Source organism: Rousettus aegyptiacus, unplaced genomic scaffold, assembly GCF_014176215.1.
Source record: "Rousettus aegyptiacus isolate mRouAeg1 unplaced genomic scaffold, mRouAeg1.p scaffold_m13_p_1, whole genome shotgun sequence".
NCBI lineage: Eukaryota > Metazoa > Chordata > Mammalia > Chiroptera > Pteropodidae > Rousettus > Rousettus aegyptiacus.
This window is the reverse complement of record NW_023416284.1, coordinates 96,477,262-96,495,800: the sequence shown is the minus strand read 5'-3', so window position 1 is coordinate 96,495,800 and position 18,539 is coordinate 96,477,262. Positions and strand designations below refer to the sequence as shown.

The following is an 18,539-nucleotide window of genomic DNA, read 5'->3' as shown; positions in this document are numbered from 1 at the left end:
GTTTAGAGTTGATCTGGATCAAGTTAAGACTTTGGGGGCTAGTGGAGTAGAATGAACGTATTTTGTATATGAGAAAGACATGAATTTGGGGGAGACAGGGGCAGAATGTTATAGAGTGAATGTGTCCTCCAACAATTCATATGTTGAAACAAAATCCCCAACATGATTGTATCTGGAGATAAGATATTTGGGAGGTAATTATGTCCTGAGGGTGGAGCTCTCTAATGCAATTAGTGCTCTTATAAGAGGCCAGAGACCTAACTCACCCTCTTTCCACCAAGTGAGAATACCATGAGTCAGCAGTCTACAAGCCAAAAGAGGGCACTCACAGAAACTTGACCACGCTGGCACCCTAAACTCAGACTTCCAGCCTCCAGAAGAATTGTGAGAAATAAACTTTTACTGTTTAAGCCACCCAGTGTGTAGTATTCTGTTACAGCAGCCTAAGTTAAAACATTATCCACATCATCCACGGCCTCCTGTGTTAGTCAGCTTGGGCTACCAAAACAAAATATCATAGACTAGGTGGCTTGAACTACAGGCGTTTATTTATTTCTCACAGTTCTGGAGGCTTGAGAGTGCCATATCAAAGTCCAGATGATCAGTTTCCAGTGAGAATCCTCTTCCTGGCTTTTAAATGGCCACCTGCTTGCTATGTCTTCACATGATTCAAGGAAAACTCTGCTCCCTCTTCCTCTTCTTATAAGGACACCAATCCCATCATGGGGGCCCAACTGTCATGACCTCTTCTAAACCTAATTACCTCCCAAATGTTGTGCCTCCAAACACCATCATATTGGGAGTTAGGGTTTCAACATTTGGATTTGGGAGTGACACAAATATTCAGTCCATACAGCTCTTAAATATAGACCCTGAATTTCTCTTCTGTAAACCTCCCATACATTTTCCTTTGTGGGTTTGGTTTTTACAGTGATGCGAATGCCAGGAAAATCCTGCCCTCACCTTGCCCCGTCACGTACAGCCAGGAGCAGAACAGCACCAGTGACTCCCTGGACAACAGGTCTGTGGTCTTATCCCTCTGATGTCTGTGACAGTCAGAGAAAAGTGGGCTGAAATCTGCCAGTCTGCTTCCCCCACAACCTGTGGAGCCTTTGTCCGGCGGCCACACAGATAGGGCTTCTGCCCTTGTACTTTGCAATCCCCTGGAATCTCTTGCAGATGCCAACTCCCAGAGCGAGAGAATTTTCTGCCAGGGGCCCTGGGGCCCTGTGCGGGCAGAGTTGCTTCACATCTCCTTGTGAATGGATGTACCTGAGACAACTAAAGGAAAGAAGAACTGGCCCAGGGGTAGTTCCAACATAGCCCCACCTCAGGGTCCCCAGGCAGGGAAGGACACATAGATGACAAGCCTGGCCTCAGCCCTAAGAGTCCTTCACTCCAGGTTGAATAAGTGAATCGGGCCTCTCTCCAGGGCCTGCTCTTTGTGCCCTCTGACTAGAAGGCCTGGGTGAACTTTTTCACCTGGCAGACACTGCTCTTCTCCCAAAGCGTCCAAGGGAGAATTCTACCATGCCTCTCCCCTCCTTGTGGTAACACTGCTCTAGCACTGCTCACTGAGTTGCAATGGGGATGCTGGCATAAAAGGTTACTTGTGATGACGAACAACACTCACATATAACCCTCACTGCTTTCTAAGAGAATGGCTACTGTCACTTGCTGTGTTGAGGGACTGGTGTGAGGATAGAATCTTGGCAAAGCCAGGAGAGTACTCTGCTCTGAATCTTCTTAAGGGTGGGTTTTACATATAAGAGTTGGATGGAAAGAGAGGAGGGAGAAGGTCACATATATCCCTCCCTTTTTAAGAAGATTTCCTGGAAATCCCACACTTCTTACAAATCTCGTTGGCCAGAATCTGGTCACCTGGTCATACAGAGCTGCAAAGGAGGCTGGGAAATGTAGGTTTTTTTAGCTTTGGTAACTAAGCTAAATGTTATGGTTCTGTTTTTAAGGAGAGATGGGAAAATAGTTGTCTCTGCCTCAGGAGCAACTAGCTAAGCTGTGGTAGGGTACAGGGATGCACTGGGAAGACGTCCTAAAGGATGTGACATCTAAATTGGGTGCCGAAAGAGACAGGCCCAGGTCAATTGGACTTAGTTTAGGTAAGTTGGAGGTGCAAGGGAAAAGAGGGTGGTGGGGAAGCAGTGGAGAAGGTGGTAGAAGAAAGCACATCAAGACATGTAAAGTTCTAAAGGGGACAGCAGTCCAGGGTAAGAAAACAGCTGAAGCAAAGGGCCTGAGGCCAGAAAGAACTTGGTGAATTGGAGTAACAGAGAGAAGGGCAGAGTGGCCTGAGAGTAGTGAGGGACACGACTGCACAGGGATTAGATCACACAGCAATAGAGTTTGGATTTCATTTCAAGAGTGATGAGAAGCCACTTACAGGTTAAAGCCAGAGGCGGACACGACCAATTTTTCTGTAAAGAATTGTTGTGGCTGGTGCACAGAGAAGGTGAAGGAAGGGAGGAGGAGGCAAATTCATTCCCACAGCTTCCTGGGTGAGGTCAGGCCACTGGAAATGGAAAAGCACTTTGGAAAGGTAAGCGCTGAGTCCAAGCATAAGGTGTAGTAAAGTGTGACTTGTGGTTGTCTCCAGCATCCCTAAGAGACCAGCGTCATCCATCCCTCTCACCGGGGACAGCCAGACAGACTCCGACATTCTGGCATTCATCAAGGCTAGACAGAACATTCTTCAGAAGAAATGTAAGTGCACCTTCCCCCAGGTCACCCCACTCTGCTCACCCACACTTGGGGGAGGTGAGGGGGAAGGTTTGCAGTGAAGCAAGAAGAAAGTAGGAAGCTTCCTGCATGTTCCCAAAGCCACAGGACTGGCCTTTCAGTCACTTCACATGTGTCTGACCTCTGCTCCTTCCTGGAGAAAGCCTCAAGAGGCAGCGTCAGAAACCCAGGCCCAACAGGGAGGCCAGCCCAGATGCTCCTATCCTGCTTGGCAAAGCTTCTCTTCCTCTTCCAGATCTTCAGCTCCCTTTGTTCTCTGTCCCCAAAGCCAGCTCTCCTTTGCTCAGCCCTCTCTAAACAGGAGGTGGCTGAGTGATGGTTTGTTAACTTACTGACTACCTGGCTAGAAATATCACTCTCCTGTTGGAGTGTAGTTTTTAATACTGACTTGTAGATATAAAAACCACTTAAAGACTCAGGCCTAAGGACAACGTAAGTTACAAAAGCAATATGTGTGGTGTGTCAGACAACAGGAAGAGAAAGAGAAGGCCCTTCCTGGCCTTCATGGCTGACCTTGCTTGCTATAGACAGGCCTTCTCTTCTGCCCATAGGGACGAGCCCAAGGGCCCCTCACCCAAGCCTGCTGTTTAGTCTTAGCCTCATCCCAATGATTCAAGGGCTGCTAGGCAGCTCCGCATTGCTTTCCCATGTCAATGGGGAACCTCAATCAAATAGAGGCCAATTAAACCCTATAATGACTGACACCTGCCCTGAGAGGCCTACACTCAGCTTCACGACCAACTCTGCAGTTTATACAGCAGGAGGTTTGCCCATGGATGGAGCCCCACAGGTAAAGGAGGCCTTCACCATGTAATAGTGAGCAGTAGAAAACAGGCTCCCTCACTGGGAAGGCACCCTAATTATAGTCCTCTCTTCACTACTAGGATTAGCAACATTAGCACAATCGTCAGGTCTTTCCTGAGACCTGAGATAGGCTGACTCTGCCTCCAGCCTGCTGTGACACCCTGACCACATAACTTGCCTTCTCTTATCCTCAGTTTCCTTGTCTAAAAAAAGAAAAAGAAAAAAGAAAAAATTAAATTCAGATTTGGGGACCTTCAAGGCCCCAACCATGCCCAAAATACTCTAATGATGCGTGTTGGACACTGAACAATTCTACACAGTTAATAGACTCTGTATTTACTGGGGTCCTTCTGCATGCCAGGCACTGTGCCAGTGCTAACGCTATAACAGTGAACATGACAGAGCCTAGCCATTGACATCCTGGGAGGAGAAAGGAGATAGACAATGAAAACAAATCAACAAATACATAAGATCATTTGAAATGCTGATGAGTGCTATGAAATAACAAATATGTAATGTCGTAGAGAGCAACAGGGAAGACTGTGTTTAACTGGGAAAGGAGAGAGAGGGCCTTCCTGAAGAGAAGTTTAAACTGATAGTTTAACAATGAGAATGGCAGCCCTGCAGTATTCTGTGAGTGAGTGTTCCAAGCACAAAAAGCAGAAAGTGAACAGCCCTGAAGGGAAGGAGCTTTGCTTGGTCACGGGGTGGGGAGGAGGCCAGAGTGTCTAGAAGGCTGAGTAAAGGAGCAGGGGCTGGATCACATGGGTCTTGTGTAAGGGGCTTGGCTTCTATTTCAGGTATAGTGGGAACTCAGTGCAGAATCTAAACCATGGCAGGTTGTGATCTGATTGGCGCTTTGGAAAGCTCACTCTGGCCATTGTATGTTGTGTAGGTTATGGAACAGGGCTCCCCGAACGCCAGGCTGTGGACCAGTACCCATCCATAGCCTGTTAGGAACCGGGCCACACAGCGGGAGTTGAGTGGCTGGCAAGGGAGCAAGCGAAGCTTCATCTGTGTTTACAACTGCTCCCCAGCGCTAGCATCACCACCTCAGCTCCACCTCAGATCATCAGGCATTATATTCTCATAGAAGCACAGGCCCCTGGTACCAAAAAAGTTGGGGAACACTGTTATAGAGGACCAGGGGGAGCACTGTTATCAGGCTCCTGGGAGGGTTCAGGCAAGGGGTGAGGGCAGCCTGGACTAACCAGCTGATTGGACATGAGCTGTGAAGGAGACAGGAGAGCCAAGAGGGCTCCTGGGCTTCTGATCTGAGTAGTTAACAGGATGGTGGCGCCATTTCCAGAAATGAGAAAGGCAGGGAGAAGTGAACATGAAAGGGAAGGAGCTGGAGGACATAAGAGTTCTGGTTGGTCCATTCAGAGTTTCAGGTGCCATGTGAGATCCTAGGTGAGTAGGCTCAGCATGAGGTCTGCATGGTGCGTAAAGCCATGGCCCTGATAAAATCCCCTTTGAAGAGAGAAAATAGAGTTATTCCGGTTGCTGACAACAGACCCCTGGGGTGCTGTGACATGTAGAGCAGGCTGGACGATCCATCCAAAGATGCTGAGGAGACTCGGCCAGGGCCAGAGCAGGGCCAGCGAGTGAGTGTGGCCTCAGGCAGGTCTACAGGAGACTGTGTTCCAAGGGGAGATGGGCCAGTGGAGTCCAGTGCTGCTGAGAGGTTGAGCCGTGGAGGCCCAGGACAAGTATCCTTTTAGCAGGGGACCGAAAGGATGAAAGCCCCGTTGGTTGCAGGTGTTGAGGAAAGAAGAAGAGGACAGAAAGCAGAGAGAGTGTGTAGAGACAACTGTTCTGGGGAGTCCAGCTGTGAAGAGCAGCAGAGAAATGAGGGTGGAGCTAGAGGGAAGCAGGATACTGGCAGCAGGACAGGGGGGCTAGCTTTTGTTTTAAATGGTTATGAAGACATCCTGAAAGGAATCTCCAGTAGAACGAAGGCAATCGATGATGTGAAAAAGAGGACCAAAATTGCAGGAGAAAATTCTCTTAGGAGGTACAGGGGGTGGTGCCTTGGATGTAAGTGAAGAGCTAAGTTGGCTTTTGGAGCAGGGCAGCCTCTTCTCCTGGGACAAAGTCATAAAAGTCAACTGTCATTTTTCCCATCAAGAGGTCTACAGGTGAGCAATATTTTAAAGTTATTGTTGACTCAGCTTTCGTGCACATAATAGAGACTTTTTCATCCAACCCTCTCAGAAGAGATGAGGCGTTAACCCAAGGTCTGCGTCAAAATGGCATCTTCCTGCTAATACCGTGCCCAGATGGTACAGAAAGCTCGGCCACTTTTATTAAAATGTGTACGGCATATTACCATTTATACTTTTTTTTTCATTGATATTATTCCATCTGATGCTCTCAACACTCCTGTAAGGTATACACAGCCAAGAGTATGATCCCCTGTTTGACAGGTAAGGAAACATGCACACAGAGGTTAAATAGCTTGCCCAGAGAGCAAATGGCAGAGCCAAGATAACCCAGGTTTTCTGCGCTCTCTCAACTGGGCCGCAGTCTTGAAAAGCCACTCCACTGTCTTGTGTTGGTCTCTTGGCTTCCACCCTCCCCGCAGCTGGGGAGTTTTGTTCTCCAAACAAACAGCAGTCTGGAAGTAATTCATCAAAGCAAACAAAAGTTCAAGGGTTCGATTTTTATTCTTAAGAGAATAAAAATGATCTTGGGTTCATAGTGACTGCAAAGGAAGCTGAAGACAGGATGACGAAGGGTCCCTCTCCAGCCAGGTCGGGGCTGCAAGGCCAGCAGGTACAGCCTCTCTGGACGTGTGGCAGATGGCCCAGGTCCTGCCATGCAGCACTTTCTGCACACCCCACTTACTTATCAGGCCTCCTTGTCAGGCAAACACACAGGCCAGGGCCCAGGCACCTTCCCCAGCCAAAGCAAACACTTCCCTCTCCCCTGGGCTCCCTCTGCTCTTAATTAGGCTGGCTGACTGGGCTTCTTCATGAGTGCTCCTTATGGGGAACGTGTGACTATCAGCCTGGGAGCAAGAGCCCAGAGAGGGTCATTTAACATAAGCCTCCCACTGGCTCTCAGACCGCGTGAATCTACTTGATTTAGACTTCCTGGGAAAGCTGTGGAACGTTTAAATCCCTACCAAGGGCACCTGTGGGCAGGTATATATCCCCACAAGGAACGTTAGTCATTCATGGTGTCAAATCCTGTTCCTAACTGCCAAGGATGGCTTTAAAATCTGAGAAAATAAGGTTAACTCCGTTCTAGAGTGTTTTCGTTTCCTTAATCTTCCATAATCCCTGAGTTTGGAAATTTTTCCATTTGGACAGGAGCCTTGGTGTGACGCCCATGACCACAGCTACCCCTTCCCCAGCTGGTACCAGGGAGAGGCTGTGCCTGAGTGCCTCAAAGCCCCGTCACCCCCACCCCCACCACCCCCACTCTGAGAGACCCTCCAGCTCTCTCCTTTGTTCAGGAATCTTCCCAGTGAAATGGATGGAATATGAAACTGGGAGGGAAGAGACCTAAATATAAGAGCTGTCTCTGCTCTGTGTGAACTTGGGCAGCCCACCTCCTCCAGCCTCCCAGATGCCATCTTTGCCCAGGGGTCAGACTCTCCTGAGATAATGTCCATAAAAGTCCCTCATAAACTGCCAAGCACCAGGGAGCTGTTAGTGGGGTAGCTGGCCTCTGGTGAGAACTGGCCCAACATGGTACAGTGTGACATTTTTTAAGTTTTATTTTTTTAGCTTTCAATTACAATCAACATTCAATATTATTTTATATTAGTTTCAGGTGTACAACATAGTGATTAGACATTTATATAATTTACAAAGCGGTTCCCCCAATCAGTCCAGTACCCATCTAGCACTATACACGGTTATTGCAATATTATTGACTATATTTCCTATGCTATACTTCACATTCCCGTGAACATTTTGTAACTACCAATTTATACTTCTTAATTCCTTTACCTTTTTCACCCAACTCCCAATCCCCCTTCTATCTAGCAATCACCATTTGTTCTCTGCATCCATGAGTCTTTGTTCATTTTGTTTATTCATTTTGTTCTTCAGGTTTCGCATATAAGCGAGATCAAATGGGGTTTGTCGTTCTCTGTCTGACTTATTTCACTTAGCATAATACCCTCTAGATCCATCCATGTCATTGCATTCAATTTTGATGGCTGAGTAATATTCCATTGTATATGTATCACCTCTTCTTTATCAAATTGTCTATTGATAGACACTTAGGTTGTTTCCATATCTTGGCTACTGTAAATAGCCCTGCAATGAACATAGGGGTGCATTTATTTTTCCAAACTATTGTTTTGGTTTTCTTTGAATAAATACCCAGAAGTGCAATTGCTGGGTCATAGGTAGTTCTATTTTCAATTTTTTGAGGAGCCTCCAAACTGTTTTCTATAGTGACTACGCCAATTTACAATCCCGCCAACAGTACACGAGGGTTCCCCTTTTTCCATATCTTCACCAACACTTGTTTTTTGATTTACTGATGATAGTCATTCTGACAGATATGAGGTGATATCTCATTGTGGTTTTAATTTGTTTTTCTCTGATCATTAGTGACAGTGAGCATCTGTATGTTCTCTGTATTTTGATAGAGATTGCATTGAATCTATGATTGCTTTGGGTTGTATGGATATCTTAAAGATGTTAATTCTTCCTATCCATGAGCATGGTAACTGCTTCCAATTATTTGTATCTTCTTCAGATTTTTTTTTCAATGATTTATAATTTTCTGAGTACAGGTTTTTCACCTCCTTAGTTAAATTTATTCCTAGGTATTTTGTTGTTTTTGATGCAATTGTAAATAGGATTGTTTTCCAAATTTCTCTTTTTAATAGTTTGTTATTGGTGTATAAAAATGTAATCGATTTGTGAATATTAATTTTATATTCTGCTACTTTACTGACTTTATTTCTCTGTTCTAATAGTTTTAGGGTAAACTCTTTTGGATCCTCTCTATATAGTATCATGTCATCTGCAAATGACAGTTTTACTTTTTCCTTTCCAACTTTAATGACTTTTATTTCTTTCTTCCTTTTTTTTTTTTTTTTTTTTTGTCTGCTTGCTGTGGCTAGGACTTCCAATACTACATTGAATAAAAATGGTGAATGTGGACATCCTCACCTTGTTCCTGACCTTAAGAAAAACGCTTTTAGCTTTTCCCTATTGAGTATGATGTTAGCTATGGGTTTGTCATATATAGCCTTTATTATGTTGAGTTATGTTCCCACTATTTCCACTTCGCTGAGAGAGTTTTTCATAAATGAATACCAGATTTTGTCAAACACTTCTTCGATCATATGATTTTTATTTTTCAATTTGTTAATGTAATTGAGTTGAGGATATTGAACCAAACTTGCATCCCAGGAATAAATCCCACTTGATCATGATGTATGATTGTTTTAACGTATTGCTGAATTTAGTTTGCTAATATTTTGTTGAGGATTTTTTATCCATGTTCAACAGGGATATCGCCTGTAATTTTCTTTGTTTGTAATGTCTTTGTCTGGTTTTGGAATCATGGTAATGATGGCCTCATAAAATAAGCTTGGGAGCTTTTCTTCCTCTTCAATTTTTTGAAATAGTTTGAGAAGGCCAGGTATTAATTCTTTGAATGTTTGGTAAAATTCACCTGTGAAGCGATCCAGCCCAGAACTTTTGTTTGTTGGGAGTTTTTGATTACTGATTTGATTTTGTTTGTAGTTATCAGTCTGTTCAGATTTTCCATTTATTCTTAATTCAGTCTTGGAAGATTGTACGTTTCTAGGAATTTATCCATAACTTCCAAATTGTCCAGTTTTTGGCATACAATCGCTCACAGTATTTTCATACAATCCTTTCTGTGGTGTAAGATGTTACTTCTCTTTCATCGCTGATTTTATTTGTTTGGGCCCACTTTCTTTTTTTCATGAGTCTCGTTAAAGGTTTATCAATTTTGTTTATCTTTTTTTAAAAAAACAGCTCTTGGTTTCATTGATTTTTGTATTTTTTCTTTTTTAGACTTTATTTGTTTCCACTCTGGTCTTTATTATTTCCTTCTTCCTCCTTGCTTTGAGCTTTGTTTGCTGTTACTTTTCTAGTTCCTTTAAATATAAGGTTAGATTTTTTTTGAAGTTTTTCTTGTTTTTTGAGGTAGGCTCATATTGCTATAAATTTCTCTCTTAGGATTGCTTTCGCTGTGTCCCATAGATTTTGAGTTGTGTTTTCATTTTCATTTGTCTCAAGGTATCTTTTGATTTCTTCCTTGATCTCATTGTTAACCCATTCATTGTTTAATAGCATGTTATTTGACCTCCATGTGTTTGTATGTTTTTCAGTTTTTTTCTTGCTTCATACCATTATGGTGGGAGAAGATGCTTGGTATGATTTCATTCTTCTAAATTTATTGAGACTTCTTTTATGTCCTAAAATGTGGTCTATCTTGGAAAATGTTTCATGTGCATTTAAGAATGTATATTCTGCTGCTTTGGGGTGAAATGCTCTAAAAATACCAATTAAATTCATCTGGTCTAGTGTGTCATTTAAGGTCACTGTTTCCTTGTTGATTTTCTGTCTGAAAGATCTGTATCCATTGGTGTCAATGGAGTGTTAAAATCCCCTACTATGACTGTATTACTGTCAATCTCTTTCTTTAAGTCAGTCAATATTTGCTTTATATATTTAGGACCTCCTATGTTGGGTGCATAAATGTTTACTAGGATTATGTTCTCTTGTTGGATTGATCCCTTTATCATTATGTAATGACCATGTCTCTTAGTATATAGACTTGTTTTAAAGTTCATTTTGTCTCATATAAGTATTGCTACCTTAGCTCTTTTTTTTCCATTTCCATTTGTATGAAACATCTTTTTCCATCCCTTTACTTTTAGTCTGTGTGTGTCTTTTGATCTGAAGTAGGTCTCTTATAGATAACATATACATGGGCCTTTTTTTCTTATCCATTCAGCTACTCTATGTCTTTTGATTGGAGTATTTAATCCCTTTACATTTAAAGTGATTATGGGTAGGTACATAGTTATTGTCATTTTATTATTCATATTTTTAAGGTTTTCCCCCTTTTCCTTCTAAAGAAGTCCCTTCAACATTTCTTAGAACACTTGCCTTATGGTGATGAATTATCTGGGAAGCTCTTTATCTCACTTTCCATTTTAATTGATTGCTTTGCTGGTGGAGTAGTCTTTGTTGTAGGTCCTTGCTTTTTATCACTTTGAGTATTTTGTGCCAATTACTTCTGGCCTTCAAATTTTCTGTTAAGAAAACAGCTGACAGTTTTATGGGAGCTCCCTTGTAAGTAACTACCTACCTTTTTCTTGCTGCTTTTAGGATTCTCTAATTGTCTTTAACCTTTGGCATTTTAATTAGGATATGTCTTGGTGTAGGCCTATTTGGGTTCATCTTGTTTGGGACTCTCTGCACTTCCTGGACTTAGATCTATATTTTCTTTGCCAGGTTAGGGAAGTTTTCTGTCGTTATTTCTTCAAATGGACTCTCTATCACTTGCTCTCTCTCTCTTCTCCTTCTGGTACCCCTATGATGTGAATGTTGTTGCACTTGATGTTGACCCAGAGGTCCCTTAAACTTTCCTTACTTTTTTTTTCTTTTTGCTGTTCTAATTGGGTGTTTTCTACTACCTTGTCTTCCAAATCAGTATTTGATCTTCTGCTTCATCTAATCTGTTGATTCCTTCTAGTGTAGTTTTCATTTCAATTATTGTGTTCTTCATTTCTGACTGGTTCTTTTTCACAGTTTCTATGTCTTTTTTATGCTTACTGTCTCTTTATTGAAGTTCTCACTGAGATCACCTATTCTTCCCCTAAGGTCATTGACCATCCTTATAACCAGTGATTTGAACTCTGCATCTGGTAGGTTGCTTGCCTACATCTCATTTAATTATTTTTCTGGAGTTTATCCCTATTCTTTCATTTGGGACATGTTTTTTGTTTTTTTCACTTTGGCTGCCTCTCTGTGTTCATTTCGTAGATTTGCTGCATCTTCCAGTCTTGGCCAAGTGGCCTCTTTATGTAGTAGGTATTCTGTGTTGCCCCATGACTCAGTCTCCCTGGTCACCTATGCTTGATGCTCCAGGTGTGTCCCTTGCGTGGGTTGTGTGTGCTCTCCTGTTATAGTTAAGCTTTGATTGCATGTCAGTGGGTGGAATCAACTCTCAGGCTGACTGGCTGTCAGGATTGGCCACAGGGTATGAGCTGTTGTGTGGTGGCTGACCCCACAAAGTAGGATTCACCCCAGCAGGATCATGTGCCTGTTGAGACCGTACTTCGAGTATGGCACTTGTGGGGCTATTTAGGTGGTACTCTGTTGTGACACAGCCTCCAAGTGTGTCAGTTCTGGGGCCCCTTGGGAGAGGCTTCCATGTGGGCCAAGGTCAGCCACTGCTTGTGACTACCCATGGCTGCCTGGTAGGAGATACAAAGCAATCTTTGGTGGTTATTAACCCTGCTGGACCTGAGGTACATAGGGGAGGCCATGTGGTGAACCGAGACTAGCTGCCACCAGCACCAGGTCTGGAGCAGCTCAGTGAAGGGTCCAGGGAACCCCAAGATCTGAAGCCATCTTCCAGCTGCCTGCAAGGCTTGGCAACTAAAAGAGTTCTGAGTTGTATGCAAGTTGGGTGAGGCGAGGTCCCCGGAAGTCACCAGGGTGGGGTGAACAGCACTCCCCAGGTTAGTGCACACCCAGGTTTGGTGCCAGCACTGAGCCTGTGGCCATTCGCCAAAGTCTCAGATACATTGAGGCCAGCTGCCACTGTCTATGGCCCACAGACCCCCAGGATTTGTTCAGGAAACACTGCAGTTCAGGTGGTGGCTGATCACTCACCACCCAAACTGTCCCCAGAGGTGCACAAGCCAAGGCCTGCCAATCGCTGTCCAAAGAGTCTCCTTCCAAGAGGACTAGGTGAGGTAGGGTACCAGGGGATCCCTGAGGTGGAGCAAGTGAATTTCACCAGGCCAAATGTAGACTCAGATTTGGCCATGTTGGGGGAGGACTCAACACAGGCAAGATGGCACCTGCTTTCAGGCTGCACAGGAGGAGAGGGCTCATTGTAAGGGTAATGGTAGCTGTCCCTCCAGTCCTCACCCTGAAGCCATACAACTCAGTCCTTTCCCGTATGTCTCTGGTGCCTCCTAAGCTGTTGTCCCTCTGCCAGAACCCAGGGTGACTGCCTGTGCACATATGAGTCTATGCATGGGGCTTTTAAGGGTCTATCTGGGTTTCCACCAGCCTTCCATTCACTTGAATGGTCAGAATTTCCACTGATTTTTACAGCCAGATTTTGTGGGACTCCCCTTCCCAGCACAGGAACCTTGGACTGGGGAGCCCCAGTGTGGGGCTGGGGACCCTCGCTCCTCCAGGGGAACCTCTGAAGCCAAGACATCCCTCCCAATGCTCAAACGCCATTCACAGGTACAGGGCCAGCGCGTTTTGCAACTTTACCCCTCCTACCAGTATCGATGTGGCCTCTTCTTAATATCCTTAGTTATAGCTGTTACATTCAGCTAGTCTTTAGGTGGTTCTCCAGGTTGATTGTTGTATAATTTTAGTTGTAATCTTAATGAGGTCATGGGAGGAGACAAGCACAGCATTTACCTACCCCTCCATCTTGACTATACCTGATTTTTTTTTTTAATGGTTTATCTATAGCAGTACCCTCCATTCTGGGAATCAACAATCAGAAAACACCAATATAGACTGACAGCTCCATCACTTAACTGGGATTCATAAAGTAAAGAATACACTAGAAACAGCGACTTTTGTTTGGGATTGAGGACTGTATATGTGAGGAACTGTGTCTTGGCATATCAAGCATTCCAGGCCTGGGTCAGCAGCATTTCCTCTCTGCCCCACCTCACCCCCACTCATCTTTGCACACGAGTGTCTCTGAGGGTTAGTAACAGTCCTAGAGTGGGAGCTGGCTCAGACACCATGCTCATTACAACTGGCAGCAGTAACTAATTCTGACCCAGTCTGCTTGTCAATAAGTGATGCAGAGGGAACATCAGACCAATGACTTGGTCAGCAGCTACATGGCTGGTGGTTTCCAGTACCTGTCTTTGCCAGTCCATGGAACAGAGAGATGAAAGCAATGGGTCTCAGCCCTGAATGTTCATCAGAATCACCTAGGCCCACTGCAGAGATTCTGATTAATCTGCCCTGGGAGTGGCCTGGGAATCAGGATTTCCAAAAGCTCCCCAGAGGTTTCCAGTGGGCAGCTGAGCTGAGAACCATGGGTCCACAGTAAGTGAAACACATCAGCTTCACATGTTCTGGTAAGCCTGCTGGTCTTCCTTCCTGTTCCAGGGTTCAATTAGGACAGCCAAGAATGTCCTAAAAATAAGGACCATCTCCAGGAACAGTAAGGCTAGCCTAGGGCCTTGCATACAGAATTAGATCTGAAGGACCAAAGGCTCACAGTCTTGAATTGTTTTCAACCCCTTCCTTCTTGTTATCGCCCATATTCAATACGCTGCAGAGAATTACTAATTCTTCCTCCACAATGTCAAGCAGACCACACTCACGCTCCCCACCTATGGCCAGGTACCCACGGCCACACCCAAATGGCTGCAGCTGCCTCACCCGTCAATCTCTCTGCCTGCTGCAGTTTCTTTTTTAAACACTGTGTTCATTACTCTGCCCAAGAATCTTCAGAAATTTCTTTTTGCTATTATTGTGATAGCCAAACTATAAGCAGATTAACTACATGTCACTCATACCAGTTCTCTTCGTACTCTAATGAGCCAGTTGATCTAGGGGTTTTGTTGAACTGAAGATTCTGGTCCAGTGAGTCTGGATGAGGCCCAAGATTCTGCATTTCTTAACAAGCTCCCTGCAGGTGCCAATGCTGCTGATCCATGGACCACACTTTGAGAAGCCAGGAACCATGCTAGCTACCTTACTTTTTCCAGGTACCTCACCTGCTCCAGAGATTAGGAAATGAGAAAAGTGAGGCCCAGAGAACTAAAATGATTTGCCCAAAATCATACCATAGGTTGGGGACCATCATGACTAGAACTCAGGGGTCCTTGTTCTTAATCCAGAGAACCCTTCTCCATGCTCAGCCATGGGAGGTGACAAGATGGAGCCACGTGATCAGAAGGAGCCATCCTGGAATATAGTGAATATCTGAAGCAAAAAGAAAGGAGAGACTCTCTCAGAGAAGGAAGTAGGAGTGTCAGTGAAAACCATGCGATTAGAGAATGAGTGCTGTTTCTGGCTCAGGGAGATGAAACTTTTGCAAAGAACAAAAAAGGAAGCTTCATACAGAGTTTGGGGAGTAAATGCAGCTCCTGGGGGTCAGGGCACTGAGAGGTTCACTGTCTGAGGCCCAGGGAGAATGGCCTACAGCCTCCTCCCCTCACCCTTCAATCCCAGGAGAAGTCAGTAACCCACATACAGCCTAACCAATAACATCTGTCTCCTTTCAGGTTTCCAGTAAGTGTCCAGCCGTGCATTGTGGCAGAAAGAACAGAGTACAGATGAAAGTGCCTCTCACACACCCTGGCTTCAGAAGTGATCTGTAGGCTGCTGGAAGCAACTCGTGACTTTGATTTCAATGGAGGGGATTATATTTCTTTAGGAATGGTGTCCTGGACGCTGTCAGTGAGGCCAGGGCCACCTTTGCTGTGAGTGCTGGAGCTAGGGGCAGGACAGGGGCTTTTGCTCACTCTTGCAGTGGTGTTTCTCATAAATAATGATAAACCTTTGAGATTATGAAATAGTATCATCATAATGTAGTATCAGAGGATGCTCATACTGGTAGAATGGGGGGATATAATAATCAGTTATTTTTAGCCATTTATCAGCCACTCCCCTGCCCTATCCCCTGGTTTAGAAGCCCAGGAATGGCTGGGGCAGGCTAGGAAATAGGTCAGAGCCAAAGGCATTGCAGTGGAATACAAGGCATCTTAACAGCCAGTCTCAATCTCTGGGAACAAACTCTCCGCCATCACCCTCATACTCAGATGGCCAGTAGGCAGTGCCTGAATGAGCTGTGTCTCTAGGGAGCCACCCACCCTGCAGTGCCTAAGGACATCACAGCACCCATAGAACAGTGATGGCTCCTAGGAGCTCTGCAGTGTGGGCACCTTCGGCTTCACACTCTCACCCAGCCACTTTGGGCTCTGTAGGATTAGAGCCAGTACTCCTCATTCCCACCAGGAAAACATAGCTGCTGGGGGTCTCATCTTAGTGAGCCTTCCAGCACTCCAGGCCCAGGCTCCATAATGCAGATGCAGCCGAGGGGGAGCCAGCCCTCAGGAGGCCCTCGGAGAAATGCTACCTGTATCTGGGTGGTGGCAGTAAGCTTCCAAGCCAGCCATAGTTGAGGATGAGGATTTAAGGCAGGGGAAGAGGACTGACACCTGGAAATGAACTTACTAAATAAAAGTGCTTGTCCCCTGCTCCTGTTATCTCTGTCCTATAGATATGGTACCTTGCCATCCTGGAGAGAGAGCAGAGAGAAAATACAATATATTTGGCTTATTTCCCCCCTCCCCTCTCAGAACTGGGTAAAAGGATCATGCAAGAGAAGATAGATCTTCAAATTTCAAAGCTAGACAAGCCCTTAGAGCTCTTCTACTGCACACTCTGGTTTGCATAATTAGAAAACTGAAGCAGAGGCCCATCAGGGCAAGGGCCAGTCTCTGGTTCACTTCTGGCCTCCACAGTTCTATGGTACATAGTAAGTCCTCAATAAAGTCTGTAGAACCTGAGGAAAACCAAAGAAGGCCCCTACAAGATTCTAGAAGCCTCCCCAAGAGTCCATGAGGCACACATGTAAATAAACACACACATTCTCTCAGGAGTCCTGAAGATGGCATGGAGTTGGCCATTGTTCCTCAGAAACGGTCTCAGCGTACCTGGCACATATTAGTGCCAACAGCCTCCTAGAGCTGGTTAGAGTCAATTGACTTTAGCTCTCCTGCTGAGAAGTATCTCCTGGATCCAAATAATTTATTGACAGAGATGTGTGGTGCAGTCCCATGAAGGGTGTGAACCTACCTCCTAGAGCTATCACTAGGGCAAAAGAGGAAATGAAGAAGGGAGAAAAACAAAGAGTTGGCAACTTAGGACAGTGGTGTCCTGCTGAGAGGGTCATATGCAAAGTATGTGCAGCAACTGGGGAGGGATCCTCCCCTACAAAAGCCCCCTCCCAATGGAAGCTAGACACATCATTGGCTTCTGCAAATGGGAGGAATGGATGAAATGCTTTGAAAAGACTCTAGCAATCCACCTGGGTTCAGTGAAGCCACGAAGGTCCAGAGAATCTGAGTTCACTCCAGCCTAAAATGTGCAGCTTTCCACAATGTCTTCTGGAAAGCAGCCTGGCCAGTGACTCCAGCCTGGCCCCTACTAGAATTCAGTTGGCTCTGCCATTCCCTTGACAGGAAGTGATAGGGGGAGGGGATCTTGGAATGGGGCTTGCTCAGCTCTTCCAAAAAGGGATTTTTAGAAAGAAGATAAAGAAACTGTGGTAGATTGTGTAACTAGTCTTAATTCTTCACCCCTCATAATAGAGTTATACATCCAAAGCACTGCCACAGCCTCATGTGGGCAAAGTACACTTCCCTACCCCTTAGGTTTGAACTTGGCCCTATGACTTGCTTTGGTCAATGGGATGTTAGCAAACATGATGCAAACAGAAGCTTGAAATGTACTTGCATGGTTGGGCTTGCCTCTTGCACTCCAGTGACCTGCCATGAGAAGAACGTGCCCTGGAGAACTGCTGCCCCTTCACTTCTGTCCCAAAAAATAGAGAAGAGTTGAGCCTCGCCTGCAACCTGGAGCCAAGCCCAGCAGACTTGGATTCTGGAAGAAATTCCCATCAAACCCAGTCCAGATCAACTGAACCCTGGCTGACCCAAAGACCCATCATCATGAGAATAAATGCTTGCGGTCATAAGCCACTGAGATTTGAGGTGGTTTGTTATGAAGCATTAATTGTAGCAATAGCTAAAACTCAGAGACAGTACATGACTAGACCCAGAATTTCTCAGAGTTGATTCTGTTCCACCATACCACCTGTTGAAAGGCACTTGAGAAAATGCTGAATATGAAAAAGTGCGACGGCCACTTATGGCCATGTTAGAGAAATGGAGACCTGATTTACCCTCCTGCTTTAAACAACCTAAAACTAAACAATATCTATATAAAAGAATGGTTTTCAAATATTGGATTAAAGGCAGTAGAGGACATTGATACCCAAAAGAAGAGAAATAAATGAAATGAGCCCTGTGATTACCCCCAGCTTCGTACCTGCAGTGTTCAGGCTGCAGTTCAATGAGGGGAAGGAAGCCAGGTGGCACCTAGTGGTTTCCTTGAGTTGAGGAAATGAAGCTGGAGAGTTCTGGGAAGCCAAGGTGGCTTAAATTGGCTTAAGAGGTGAGTGGGCTGCAGAGAGAGACAGAGATGACAGAGGCGGGGCGGGAGGGGGGTGCAGGGAGAGAGAGAGAGTGCGCACGAGCGCTCTCTGGAGATCTGCAGAGGGTACTCTTGAGTCTTCAGCTAACTGCTGATAAGCACATACATGTGAGAAAATCACCCAGGGGGAGGGGGGTGGGAACAACCCGAAAGAAGTAAGTGGATAACACGGGGCTGAGAATAGTTCATGTTCCCAACAACCAAAGCAGAGAAATCTCTTCACAAAAGAGTCATTGAATAGAAAATACAGAAGGGCACTGCCTCAGAAGTCCAAATTAGCCCTAGATGAAAAGCTACTATGGTCCTGCCTAACAAAGCTTAGAAAGCAAGCCTCAAAAGAGTCACACTGTTTCCAGTAAGTTTCTAAGTAACTGCACTGAGTCTCAGAACAAAGCTCAGAAATACTTAAAAGACTACAAAAAAAAAAAAAAAATTCAGCACCTGACAATGTAGAATTCACAATGTCTGACATCCAATTTAAAGAAAAAAAATTACCAAACATTCAAAGAAGTAGGAAATATGGCC

General features: G+C 44.9%; 1 protein-coding gene across 7 annotated transcripts in view; it reads left to right on the top strand.

The window, feature by feature from the left end:
• Positions 1–17,496, top strand: part of KIF6 (kinesin family member 6) — a 353,330-nt gene extending 335,834 nt beyond the window's left edge. For all 7 annotated transcript variants that reach the window (XM_036217598.1, XM_036217600.1, XM_016154315.2 and 4 more), the window contains 3 exons: positions 932–1,021; positions 2,615–2,721; positions 15,020–17,496. In XM_036217598.1, the coding sequence (XP_036073491.1) occupies positions 932–1,021; positions 2,615–2,721; positions 15,020–15,030 (208 nt within the window). In that variant the 3' untranslated portion in view covers positions 15,031–17,496. The remainder of the gene's footprint in view (positions 1–931; positions 1,022–2,614; positions 2,722–15,019) is intronic.
• The last annotated feature ends 1,043 nt before the right edge of the window (positions 17,497–18,539 follow it).